At 39.1% G+C, this 13,183-nt stretch overlaps 1 protein-coding gene across 5 annotated transcripts in view; it reads left to right on the forward strand.

Moving 5' to 3' along the window:
* Nucleotides 1–12,036, forward strand: part of nfic (nuclear factor I/C) — a 45,993-nt gene extending 33,957 nt beyond the window's left edge. For all 5 annotated transcript variants that reach the window (XM_088077495.1, XM_042514345.2, XM_088077498.1 and 2 more), the window contains one exon: nucleotides 511–12,036. In XM_088077495.1, the coding sequence (XP_087933621.1) occupies nucleotides 511–635 (125 nt within the window). In that variant the 3' untranslated portion in view covers nucleotides 636–12,036. The remainder of the gene's footprint in view (nucleotides 1–510) is intronic.
* The last annotated feature ends 1,147 nt before the right edge of the window (nucleotides 12,037–13,183 follow it).

Below are 13,183 nucleotides of genomic sequence, written 5' to 3' on the forward strand. Positions count from 1 at the left end.
CTGTCAGGTACAAATATCTATCAGAATAGACTACTTCTGTATGAATGTAGTTAAATGTGGAGTAGGTCATTCAGGTATCTATCAGAATGGACTACTACCTGTATAAACCAAGTTAAATTTGGATTAGGACCATAGGCGCCATCTATGGAGAGGTACTGGGTTTTATGCCCCTTAAAGTTAAAGGTCACTCTAAATACTCTAAATAATTCCCAAAATCACTACATATCTTTGTGTAAAGAAAAATTCTGCTTCAACCCAGTTTAAAATGTGGTCATATTGTTATTCAGGCTTGTGACCAGGAGGTGGCACAGTATGAAAGATGTGTCAATATCACTGAGTGCATGTTTACATCATGTACATCATAACTGCATGTGTATCCAAGCATCTAAGTACAAAAACTGTATTAAACTATGTTTCATTTTCTCTTGTGAGTAACAGAGATGCAGGCTGAGGTTATTCATTTAGAATTTAACCAGGTCGATGCTAATTGTATCTTTGTCTCTGTTGCAGTCCTGGTATCTGGGCAACTGAGTGAACTCTGGAGGAAAGGTGATTGTCATGGCAGTATTGTCCTCGAGGAAAGTAAACAAAGTTGTCAAGACATTGCCGGAGGAAAGATATATTCCGCTTTGTAGAAGCAAAACGTGGTCATACATATATATAAATATACAGTGTTATATATTTCTATATTTGTATGCACCCAGAAGAGACAGCATGGACAGAGGAAGGATGCTGCTCTCACGCAGCCATTTTGCAGCCACAGAATGAACTACGCTAAGTGACACTAAATGGTTCTCACAAATGGCCGCTGACGTGAGGTGTGTTTTTCAAGTGAGAGCAACGGGACTACGCAGATGTCTGGTTGGTCCTGATGAACTGCAGACCAGAACCGGGCCTCGGCACACCGGATCCTAAGAAGCCTGTAACCTAACCGTGTTCCTGGGATAAGGCCTGTTTCCCTGGAATGGATGTCAGCCTTTACCCCTGTACCCCGGGTCTCTACACTAAATCCAGTATAAGGCCTCCTCCCTGGGACAGACATAGACCTCACCCCCCCCTTCAACACCCAGAATGCCCCTCTCCGCTGCAGGTGCTGCTTATAATATATGCAAATAAGCCTCCCTTTTTTTTCTGAACCGACTAGAAAGAGAGATCCTGTTGTTAATATGTAATGTTTCTTTTGCACTTTTTATTGTGTTATTGATAAGAAAATTTAGAGTTCAGAGCAGTTTTTTTCTCTCTTCCCACCAAAAGACAGAGGCTTTGTCTTTTTTATTGACAATCATCAGCCTGAAACCATTAAGTTGCTTTGCTAAGCTCATGTTTTTAAGACTGATTGTGCTTTTTTATCCGAAAACAACGATTAACAGTGGAATAAGAGCTATATTCAAGCCTCCTCCAACACAACACACAATGCTACAGTTGGACACCAGTTGAGAGTGAAGCCCTGATGCGACTGTTTAGCAGAGGGCATCTTTTTACATGAATATCCTGCTGCTTCTTTCCCTTCAGATGCTGATCATTTTGTCATGACAGTAGTTATCCAGCCAAAGGCACAGTGTTTGGAGGAGACGTGCACCTGCATCAAAGAAATGGCAAAGACACACGTGGCAGCACAGCCAGCGGCAAACTGGCTGCTGAACTGTTTGAAACTGTAGCATGGTGTGGTGTGTGTGTGTGTGTGTGTGCGTGCGTGCGTGCGTGCGTGCGTGTGTATGTCAGATTGTGTATACGGTTCCTGCATTTACACACTCATCCTTGCTCTGTTTGGAGGAGATGTTGTGTAGATTTTGTTTGTGTCTCAGAGAACACAGTGACGGGGTTTGTACGTGTGTGTAGGTAGATTAGAAAGCGGGCATTGCACTATGATTAAGTTAATGATGTGGCATGTTACCAAGCTGGCGGGTCGTACTGTGTTTTTCTTGAAGTTGTCCGTGGTTGTGAAGACAACACGTCATGTGCATGCTGACTTGAACTGAGCACAAAATCCAGGTTTCTTGTCCGGCTCTAGAAGGAGTGTTGGCTTAGCAGGTGTTCCTGACTGTGTCTCTCAACCCCAACCTACACGATCTGTGGAGAAACGGTTTTGGTTTGGGGTTCAGAAGAGCAGTAGGACAGGTTGGGCACAGTGCTAGGGTTGGTTTTTAAGTCAAACCTTGATGGTTTACCGACTGGCAACAAGCAACAAATCAAGCATTTAAAACCAGAGTTTGCTTTTCTGTGTCCAACCTTGACACAGTCTTTGCAGTATAACAGTGCTTTAGTGAGCAATATTCTGGCTTTTCACAGCTTAACTTAGTCTATAATCTTTTTGAAAGACATTTAATAGCTTGAAATCTTACATGCTGCGTTTTAACGTTAATTAAAATTTCTTAAATGTTTAACAAGTTCAGCATTTAATAGAATCCAAACATGAATCCCGGTCCAGGTCAAGGGATAACAGCGACTCAGTCTGTTTCATCTGAATGCAGAAGCAGAATCCCATTTAAAAAAAAAAAAATCATCACTGATATTTGTCTGGAAAATTCAATGCAAACTCCAAATGTAACAGTAGTTTAGTATGTGCACTTTGGCCTTTTGCTATTTTGTGCACCATCTCTTTAGAGATGAATATAAATTAGATTTTTTAGAGGCTAATATTTTATAATCTGTGCCATATAACCTCCAAGGCTTTGTAACTATAAAGCAGTCTATTGAAATGTGTTGCCTGGGGATGTGGGTTGGTGTTCCTGTGTTGAGGTGTGATCAGATTGAATGGCAAGCAAACTTTTGTCTGTTATTCACATGAATATTATCACTGGAGTTTCTGCTTTCTGAAGATGTTACTTTTGTGTGCTCCCTGCACAAAGAGAAGGGGAAAAGACAAAACATTATCATTTTTACAGCTGAGGTCCCACAGGTGTCTGGCTGCCTGGAAAGATCAAATGTTTTCCAAGGGCGAAACAACAACCGCAAACGTTTTTTTCTTGTAAATGCCGTGTGTGCTCCTTTGTATCATTCTGTGTCCCCTCTGAGGTTTTTGTGGGTCTGTGAATGCAGCGCAGGCAGAACTCTCATGAGTACTTTTTTCCCCCACCAGCAGTTTGTTACTTGTGGGGTGGATATTAATTCATCTGTCAATCTGTCAGAGCTGATCACATTGATAGATGAGTGAATGCAGACTTTTAGACTCAGCAGAATTAATGGTTTCACTTTCACGCGCGCCTTATGTTCTGCTGCTCCGTCTGTGCCCAGAGTGCGCTCTTACCTCTGAGACATGCAATGCATAACCAAATGCTGCATATTCATTTGAACAGCACTCCTATCTAACAGTCCAGCTCCAAAAATAGAAAATCTGTTCGTGGTGGCAGGTGTTTTATTTGTGGCGGACTGCCACAAATAAATGAAAGCGTAAGAGACCTTGCACTCTAGAAAAATATTTTGTCATTCGTGGCAGAAAGCAGACAACTGTGGAAGCACGAAAACCTTTGAAGATGCAGCCTGCTGTAGTAAAGTAGTAAACATTTTTTCTCTCCCCACGAAGGCTCATAGAGTAACATTCAGAGTGCGTGGTGAGGTCACAAATGGGATAACCTAAACATTTAGTAAACCAGCTGTATACAGGCTCTCTAGCTTGCATCTTATATGCCGACCATGTGTGTAGAGAGCAGCTATGTTTGTTTGTGTGACAGCTCAGACTTCGAAATCAGCAGAAACTTCAGTTCGGTCTCACGTTTTCCTCCAGTATCTCCCCTTTTTCCTCTTGTCTCTTATGTTGGTGTCAGACTGTTGGAATAAGTGTGATGTTTTTTTACTGAAGGTGAAATAATTTCCACTCACTCCAATGCATCCCCACGTAATGGTTTGCTGCCTTGAATTTGCGCCTTTCTGTTGACTCTGTGTGCAGTCAGGCCATATCTAAAATTGCGTTCATTCTGAACTCACGTGTCTTTTCCTTTCCCAGGGTTTGGGGTTAGTGTTAGCGTCTATTTGGGGTTCCGATTTTATACTGAAGGTGCTGATATGAGCTGGGTTTTGTAAGGGCAAGGTTTAAGGTTTGGTTAAAGTTAAAGCTGATGTATACTGCATGGTGCTGCCCTGGTCGCTGTGTTGACCTAATGAATGCATGGCTCAAACTGATGATACCTCTCCTCCTCTATCCTGCTCTTCCTCTTCCTCCTTCCCTTCCTCCCTCTGTACTCTGTACTACATCAGACGGCAGTGGATTGAAGGGCTCTCTATTTCTTTAGATTTTAATAATAGCCCTGTTATTAAACTTCTATTTTGCACGATATTTCATAAAACACATTATGTGCCTTGCCTTTAGTTAAAGAACAATAATACATTATGGAAAGGTGATCATACTTTTCATGGTACAGCTGGTAGCACTTACAAAAAACAACAAAAAAAGCTGCATGTGTGATTGCTTGACATTAACCAGTGTAGCAGGTACACCGTTTTAGGTTAAGAAGTGGCAGTGTATTGACTGCAAGCTGAGATACTAGTTTGAATGTCAGCTCAAAGAAAGTTTTCATTAGCTTTAGCAGAGGCTGGGATTATCCTTTGCTACGATCCCGCTAAAGACACAGTAAGTTATTTTCACAGCAGAGGGAAAAGTCTGACATTTTGGAAAATGCACTTGTTCACTATCACAGTCAGTCAAATGCAAAGAACATGATATCGGTCATCCCACTGTTCAGTAGCCTACAATCACTCAGCCTACACACAGTTCACACGTTTAGCTTGCACTGGCAAAAATCTAGTTATATAATATGTATCGTGATACATAGGTTAAGGTTCAATATATCGTAATATCTCATGATATATCGCGATATTGTGAACAAGATGATATATCTTGATTTTTTTTCAAATCCAATTTTAGGAAAACTGTCTGAATAAAAAGATAACATCACCATATGCATAAAAATCACCTGCTACTTTTTGTGTAATCTGAGCAAAAGAATGAACATGTGAGGATATCAGCTTGGTGGAGTATCTATGTAAACAACTTTAAAAAGAAAGCAAAATGCAAACAATTTAAAATTGATTTTTATGAACTGATACATCATCACAAAACATAATACAGATATTTTCTTATACCTTGCCTTACTAGTTTAGGATTTGGCTAAGCTGAGATATACACATCCCAACCCTTACCTCACATAATCTTAATTTTAGGCCTACCATTTCCCTTTGCATTCAACCACATCTCACTTGTTTCATCGGCTGATTGAGTTGGCTCAGGTGTCCTAAATATTGAGCTTTGGTCATATGATAACAAGTGTTCATATATAGGGGAGATCTAAACCCCAATCCTAGATCACAGATGGCATCAATGGTTACGATCTGCCCTCAAAATGCAAACACCTGTATCACAAGACCAAAGCTTTGTAGTTAGACATGTGATCATGTGAAAAGTTAATCATCCCATGATAGCTGTCAGTTTATTTTGTATTTTTTTTAAAGGAAAGAACTGTAACATCCAAAATGTCGGACTGTTCCTTTAAGGTTTGATTTTTTTTTTTTTTCTCAGTGACATCATCCTGCCATAACCAAGTGTTGATTACACTCATAGAGCTGATCTGGTTCAGTGGCTCTGCTGTTTGAGTTGAGGGCTGAAATGTCGGCTGGTGTTTGTGTGTGTGTGTGTGTGTGTGTGTGTGTGTGTGTGTGTGTGTGTGTGTGTGTGTGTGTGTGTGTGTGTGTGTGTGTGTGTGTGCGCGCGTGTGTGCGTGTGCGTGTGCGTGAGGACATTGACAGTGTTGCTATGTGTTGCATAGTGTTGAAAATGAACTATATGTGTGTTGTCCTTAAAGGTGGACACCAGCGTGTTGTAAATGAAACACTATCGCAGTATAGCTACAGTGGATCTGAAAAATGGCAAGTCTGGTTGCAAGTCCTGCCTAATACTCACAAGACAAAAAGAAGCAGTTTTGAACTCCGTCTACATCCTGTTTTTCAATATTAAGTATTAAATACATGCAAACACATCAATAGTATTTATTGCAGGAAGAAGTCTTACGACTATATTGTGAATATTTGTCACGCATTTAATCAATGTGGCCAAGCCACTCAATCCAATCTAATGGAAACATGTTGGACAGGCTCTGCAGCTCTATTTCTGGCCACAAGAACACCGTCCATTAGCCTGTATGATGACTCTGACCACGTGATGAATTATGTGCGTCTAGATACTACAAAAGGCCATAGATGAGTTTTATATGGATGCATGCACTTAATGCTATTCTTACTTAACGTGGTTATTAGGTTATTTTTTTAGTTATTTCTTGAGTTGTTTTAATCATGTTGCTTGTAGCATTATAGTTTTAAAGACAGCAGTGTGTGTAAAACCATGTTGAAGATGGACTTACCGGTCATAAAAAGGATGTATAGAATGTTTGTGCGTTTTCTCTTAAGATGGTGGCCAAGCCGCAGAGTAAGAGACCCATGAAATGGGAACGGTTGTGTGTGGGCTGCTTGTAAAGTTTAGCCATGTGACCGATGATGAATGATGAAAGGTTGTTTTGAGAGAGAGAGAGAGAGAGAGAGAGAGAGCGAATCTCGGAAGTCAAGTAAAGTTAAGGTGAACAAGAATGCATACCTCTGCTAAGGCTGCACAGTCCTCTAAATGAATTATATTATTTGCAGTCAGTGTTCGTTGTGAGTTCTGTCAGAAATTATGAGCCAAAGTGAAAAGTGCTTTTACAACATATAAATTAATTGATCATTAAAATCTTTTTAATGCACAAATTTAAGGAACTGACAAGATTAAATTTCAGTGGAATTGTATCTTATGTGATTTCATTTGACAAATACATTGAAATATTGAATTAATGAAAATTTAAATAAATAAATATTAATAATTCAATGTCCACAACATGGTGTGGCTCCTGCACATACATACACAAAACTTTTTTCTTCCCACTAAATGTTACTGAAATCTTTTTAGCAGTGCAGGACCAGAAGCTGCTTGGCAGAGCTAATAATTCAGAGCTTTACTGTATGTCAGCTGAAGAGCTAGATTCATGGATACCAGCCCAAGCTGTAATTGTGATTTCATGTTTGCACTCTTCAATCAAAGATATTTTGGCTGCAATAATGCCCTAAATGAACATGGTGATACATGAAGACTGTGTAACCAGCAACAACAGATATGAAGCTGGACTGTGGTACTCACAGGGCTGCCCCTAAAACTACAGGCAGTAAGATAATTATATGATATCATTATAGACTATGATATTAGCAAATGCACTATAGGAACCTCTGGCCCACAGTCAGAAAAAAGATAGGTCACTTTTAGATTCAAATAAGGCTGGACAGAATAGAGGACAACTAAAGTCTCTCACAATAACACCAACAGCAAATATAATTCTCTATAACCCAATACAAATATGCTAAAAATGCAATACATTTAAATATGTTAATAATGTTAATTGTTATGCTGTGTTCCAGTCAAAGTGAGAAGTTGGAATTTTTCAGTTTTGATTTCAAACCTCCAACCTTTGCACAATGCCAATTATGATAAACTAATGTTTATTTGGCAAGTGTACACACAAGTACACACGTGTCCTTGCAGATATAAACAGAACAGAGGAGAAAAACAATGCATGAGGTAATAGATGCCATGATATATTTTATTTTATGGCCCCTTTATACCTGAAAATGTATCTAAAAAGCTAGATAATAACTTTAGTTTGGCTTTTAGTGAACTGTTTACAATTTGAGATTTCATGAGTGCTCCTATGGTTGTATGACAACTGCTTCTTCATGAAGTTGGGGTTGATGGATTTGCACCAAATTTGCAGGCAGGAAGTCTGACATTCAGTGGCGCTCCATTTTACTTTTTCTCGGGGAGGTTGGGAATTTTCGAGTTTGGAGTTGTCTGGAACACAGCATAAGGGTGATGTAGTGGCTTCGTGGTTGTTTTGTCTCCTCTAGCTAATGTCCAAGATTACTGAGCATGATGTACTTTAGAGATCGTATTTTCGCTTTGTACTGTCTATCAGGAGCTCTACCTGTAGCCAAGACAAATAAACAAAACTGAAATTCTAAACGGTTACATAACTTAGAGACAATATGTGCACTGTTTGAAAGCACTGTGTGTTTCGTAGCTGTCATGAGAGGTTTGAAGTTGTCTTGACGCATGTTATGATGTGTGAATTCTCTTCATTTCTATTCCTCTCTACTCCTCCCTGTATCACTGACTAGCAGTCTGACAACAGAACATGCACAAAGAAAGCCAAATAGCTTCCCTACATAACACCAGCCAGCTGAGTGGCAGACTAACTCTGTGTGCTGAAGGTGTTGCAGCTACATGTAATACATTTATTATAAGAAAAATACCACCACCAAGCCAAAATGCAACATGTAATACAGTACGATCAAACCAGCTTAGACGAGGTATAATACCATGCAGCTCTCAGTAACTTGTGAAGATTTCTTTCAAATGTTGTTAAAGGGGAAGCTAGAAGTCCAATTTAGGAAATGCCAAAAATCACGTGTTCAGGATGTCTAAAAAAATCCCCATCTCAAGTCAAACGTGAATAATGTGTTCATCACAAAACTGAACTTGGAGAGAAAGTAGTGCACATCATGAATGAACACTGGCATGTAACCGTATCATGTTCTCTGCTTTTAAATATACCAGCAGGTAAACAGCATTGAAACTAAAAAAAAGAGAAGATTTCAACAAGCAGTGCCTATCATTTAACTGCTAGTTTTAGGTAATTTTTTTATGCTGTGCTTTGCAGTATGCGTTATGTCTGAACACTACGTGGTCGTGTGACACACTTCAGCCCAGGGGTTGGTGCTGCTCAGTAATGAGAACATCACCAGCTCTGAGCTAGTGGAGGTGGGCTGTGCAGGTCCTGAGGTAACAAGCCATAAAACAACCCAAAGAGCTGAAGAAAATCTAGAGGAAACACTGACAGACTATAGATAATGTTTATTTGTTCATGGTTCGATATCTTAGGTTGGATTAGGTTCAGGGACTAAAGCTGTGTCCTGTTTTTGCCCCCTTTCAGAGTTGTGCTAGAAAAAGGCTATCACGTTCCAAATGCAGCACAAAGATATGGTGATACCACTTCACAAAAAGGTTACCAAAGACAGAGTAGGGAACAAATCAGCAACTTAATGCTAATCAATCAATAGTTAAAGGAACACTTCACCTTCAAAATGACCATGTGTATATTAGTTACTCACTCTGTGGTTTGTTGAGTTTGCAAAGAAAATGTTTTTCTCAAATGACTCCACAGTAAACGGAGAATCCAAAAACAGAGACAATTCTTGATGAATTGAAGTAAATGGGGGCCACATTTAATGGCAGCAAGACTATATCAAAACATCTGTTTACAAGTTCTTACAACTCATGGAGTATAATCCAAGTGTCATTTATCCAGTTGTATGCTCAGTACTTCCAAAATACATGCATTTTAGCTAAAAGCCTACTAACTTTTGCATGAACAATCTTGCAGTAGGGTAGCTGGGCAAGCATGTGCATTTGCTTGTGCATTCCAGTAAAATCCCACCTTCAAGCTTGTTCATAAGCCAGGAAGCGGCAGGCGTGGGAGAGTGACAGAAGATCTCCTCGCCAGGGAACAAGCTCAAAGATGGGATTTCCATGCAATGCACAAGCAGAGTTTAAAATAGTAAGATTTTAGTGCAAATGCATGTTTTGGGAAGTACTGAGCAAACAACTAGATAAATGAGACTTAGATTATACTGAAAGAGTTGTGTGAGCCGAACAGATGTTCTGATATGGTTTTGCTTTTGTTAAACATGCCCCCCTTTACTTGAAGTCAGCAAGAATTTTGGATTCTTTGTTCACCATGGAGACATGCAAAAACAGTTTTCTTCACAAATTCAACATAGCGCATGATTAGCAATTGGTATATAAAAGATTGTTTGGGGGTAAATTATTCCTTTAACAAGTATTTCCTGAACAGTGTTAAAGCATTAGCTGTGGTGATCCAGTGATGAGTTCCTTTATCTGCTTTAGGAACCATTTGCAAAGTACAGATCATTAACATAATCTTCTACTTTACAACCTTTGGTGTAACTATGCATTCATTAGCATTTTCTAATTTCATCCTAGTTAGCAACTACTTATGATTTTGTGTAACTTACGGTTTAGTGTTACTACCACATCTTTATGTTGCCTCATTTGGAGCCAGTGTGTCGCATGCTGTATTCCCAGTGTAAATGAACTAATGAATGAATCCACTTAGTTTTTTTTGCTGATGGCAGGTTGAAAAGTCAGAAATTCAGCTTTCTTCTGTGGAAATATGCACTATAGAGATGATCATTTTCTACAAAAGTACATTCTTGAAGGTCTTTTAAATTTGTCGGCTACATGTTGATTAATAAGTTGTTATTGATTGGGATAAATTTTGGTGTTAAGTTCCCTCTAGATTTTTCTTTCCTCTATGGTACAAACCAAGTGCTGTTCTGACCACTGTCAGCACTGCTAGCAGAAAATAACCAAACAATGTTTCCTGTTAAAGATGCATCATATCAGAATCAAAACTGCTTTATGATTGTGATTGGTAGGTTACGGTTAGCATTGCAAGCAATTGTAATTGTAAATGAGCAGCAGTACTGCTGGTGGTGAAATGTTTGTTAGCTTAGCAGCTGCAGTTGAAGGAAGAAAGGATATCTAAACAATTCAGTTTTAGAAGGGATTTGGGGGATGTTTTCATAGAGGGCTCTTTTCTATAAACTACTATTGTTATTCAACACTCTACCCCACTGCTGCTGTTGCCTGAAAATCTTGTAACTCCAATGTATGTTTCCTTTTGCTGTTTCTTACTTGAATTTCATTTTTAACGGCCCTTCCAAACCCTTTCTGTAATTCAGACTCACAGCAGTCAGAAAACCTCTCTTTAGTTAATGAAAATCAGATTTTGTAGAGTTTTTCCTTTGACAGTGATGCCATATTGATTCATTTCTGTATCTGCGGGTACATTGCTTCTGCACAGTTAACTCCATGTGCTGAAAACAGTTTGTAACGAACGAAAGAGTTGTTTCTCAGAGAACATTTTGATGCAGTCTCATATTTTAAGGGTTTTATTTCTCATTACTTTTTTTCAGATATTATAGTAAAGGACTGCTTTGCTTGCTTCCAGATATATATCCCTTACATCAGAGAGAGCATAGGCATGAACGGCTTTCATCAGTTATTGCATGACTACAGTCCACACAGACCAGAGTCCTTTTCACATCAACTGTACATCTTATTGTTCATTTAGTCATGGGATACCAAGTTTCCCCAATACTTCAAAATAATTGACAAGGTTGAAGGGAAGCGGATTGGTGCTCATGCCATATATTTCTTATTTTTCATATTGGAACACCCCAGAGTGCATTATCGCACTATCGTCAATACCCAAAGATAAAGAAAGGATTGTATCGGAACTTTCATGTGAAACTTGATTAATTAACTTGATATATAACTTTAATTAACACCCAAAACACACAACAATGCACATCGTGGTATCCCAATACATGAAAATAAGAGACTGTAGGCCGTTTGTTTTCCAGACTGGGAATGCCGACGTGGTGATACGAACCCTGGCTTAAGACGGTCACTGTGGAAAGGGCTGCTGCTCTGGACTGGATGTAGTTTGTAGCAGCTTTAACAAGAGCTTTAAGTACTTTTTCCTTTGGGTGTTTTTCAGCTGAAGCTAATGTCAATAATCAACCTTTATTTGCATGACGTAAACTGTTCCTCTGAGACTGCATTTAGACAGGGACAGGAAATGATGTCAGCACTGTGGCATAGTTATGTCTCCTCATGATCATTTAAAACAGAAGTCACAGACTGACAGCTGTCTGTTTAAGGTTTCCTTTCCTGTTTGAATGTCTCATAGTTTGAGTGACAGCAGTGTTTCTGGCCTAATGTTATTCTGCTGTGGGGGATATTAACATCTTTGATAATATGTCATTATAACCATATTTAGCCATTGCTGTCAGCAAATGCTGATGGATTCATTACTGGAAATGAGTATGTTTCCCTATGCAAAAATATACCATTAATAAACAAGCTATACCACAATTCAACCATCAGAACTCCTCTTTGTTCCTTTTTTTTTCATAAACGCCCACATCATGATGGCTGTGGAGACTTGCCTGAACTCTCTTTTTAGAAACCCACTCCAAAATTGAGTAGGTGTCTTGTTTTGGGTACAGGTAAGGCATGAAGTACAATCCAGCGAGGTTGGTTTGTGTAATAGATGAGTATAAACATTTATGCACCATTCATTATTGATTGACAGCCACACTGATTACAACATTCTTGTTTTTGTATAACTTCATGGAGTGATTGTACAAGAACCAAAGACAGAAACTCTGTTTGGCTGCAGTGTTTGACAAGAAACAACAAGCTTCTCTGTTTGCACACAGTCTGTGAAATGAGATGCTTGTGTGAAGCTCCGATATATCTAAACATCTGGGAATAGCAAAATTTCTGTTCCTACTGTGGGACTGAATCATCTTTTTACACCGGACAGGCCTGTTCCAAATCTGATATTCCTCATCTTATGAAAAGTTGTCACCCTTAAATATGGACAGATGTGTGCATGTCCCAGTGATGTGACAAAAAAAGGCTCAGCATGCTGGAAAATTCTTCTCCATGCTTTAGAAAGGTTTGTGACGACAAACAGCATCCTCAAGTCAAATTAGACCCCTGTGACTGTAACCCCTAAATCAACAGCAGGTGATGTCCTTGTGATCTCTACGTAACTTGTGAACATATATCAATGTCTAAACATAAAAGTATCATTTGATTATTGAATGACTCATTCAATTTGTTTTTTATGTTTCTGACTTTACATACATACAGCAAAACTACTTTTTGATGGTTTACAATGAAGGGAACACATACATAAATATATGATGATGTGCTGTGACATTAAAACAAGTTAAGTTTGCCAAAACATGAGTCAAATACAAGAATAGGCTAATGGATCAATTTGGTGATAACTAGGCTGAAACTGGGTGGCTGTGCACTGAAGCATTGGCTGGCACTGGTTGGTAAGCACCCTCATGGAAAATGCATACATGGAGAGGCAGAAAGTGTGAATCACACAAGCTGTGTTAGAAACCATTCACCAATTCACCCTTGCACTATTCTCTTTGTAATGTGTATTAAATAGTGAACTATAGTGGGAATAACCGAAAGAGATTTTGTACATTGTATTGCACTGTA

This window comes from Plectropomus leopardus, chromosome 5 (assembly GCF_026936395.1).
Source record: "Plectropomus leopardus strain MGB_pleo_1.0 chromosome 5, ASM2693639v1, whole genome shotgun sequence".
NCBI lineage: Eukaryota > Metazoa > Chordata > Actinopteri > Perciformes > Serranidae > Plectropomus > Plectropomus leopardus.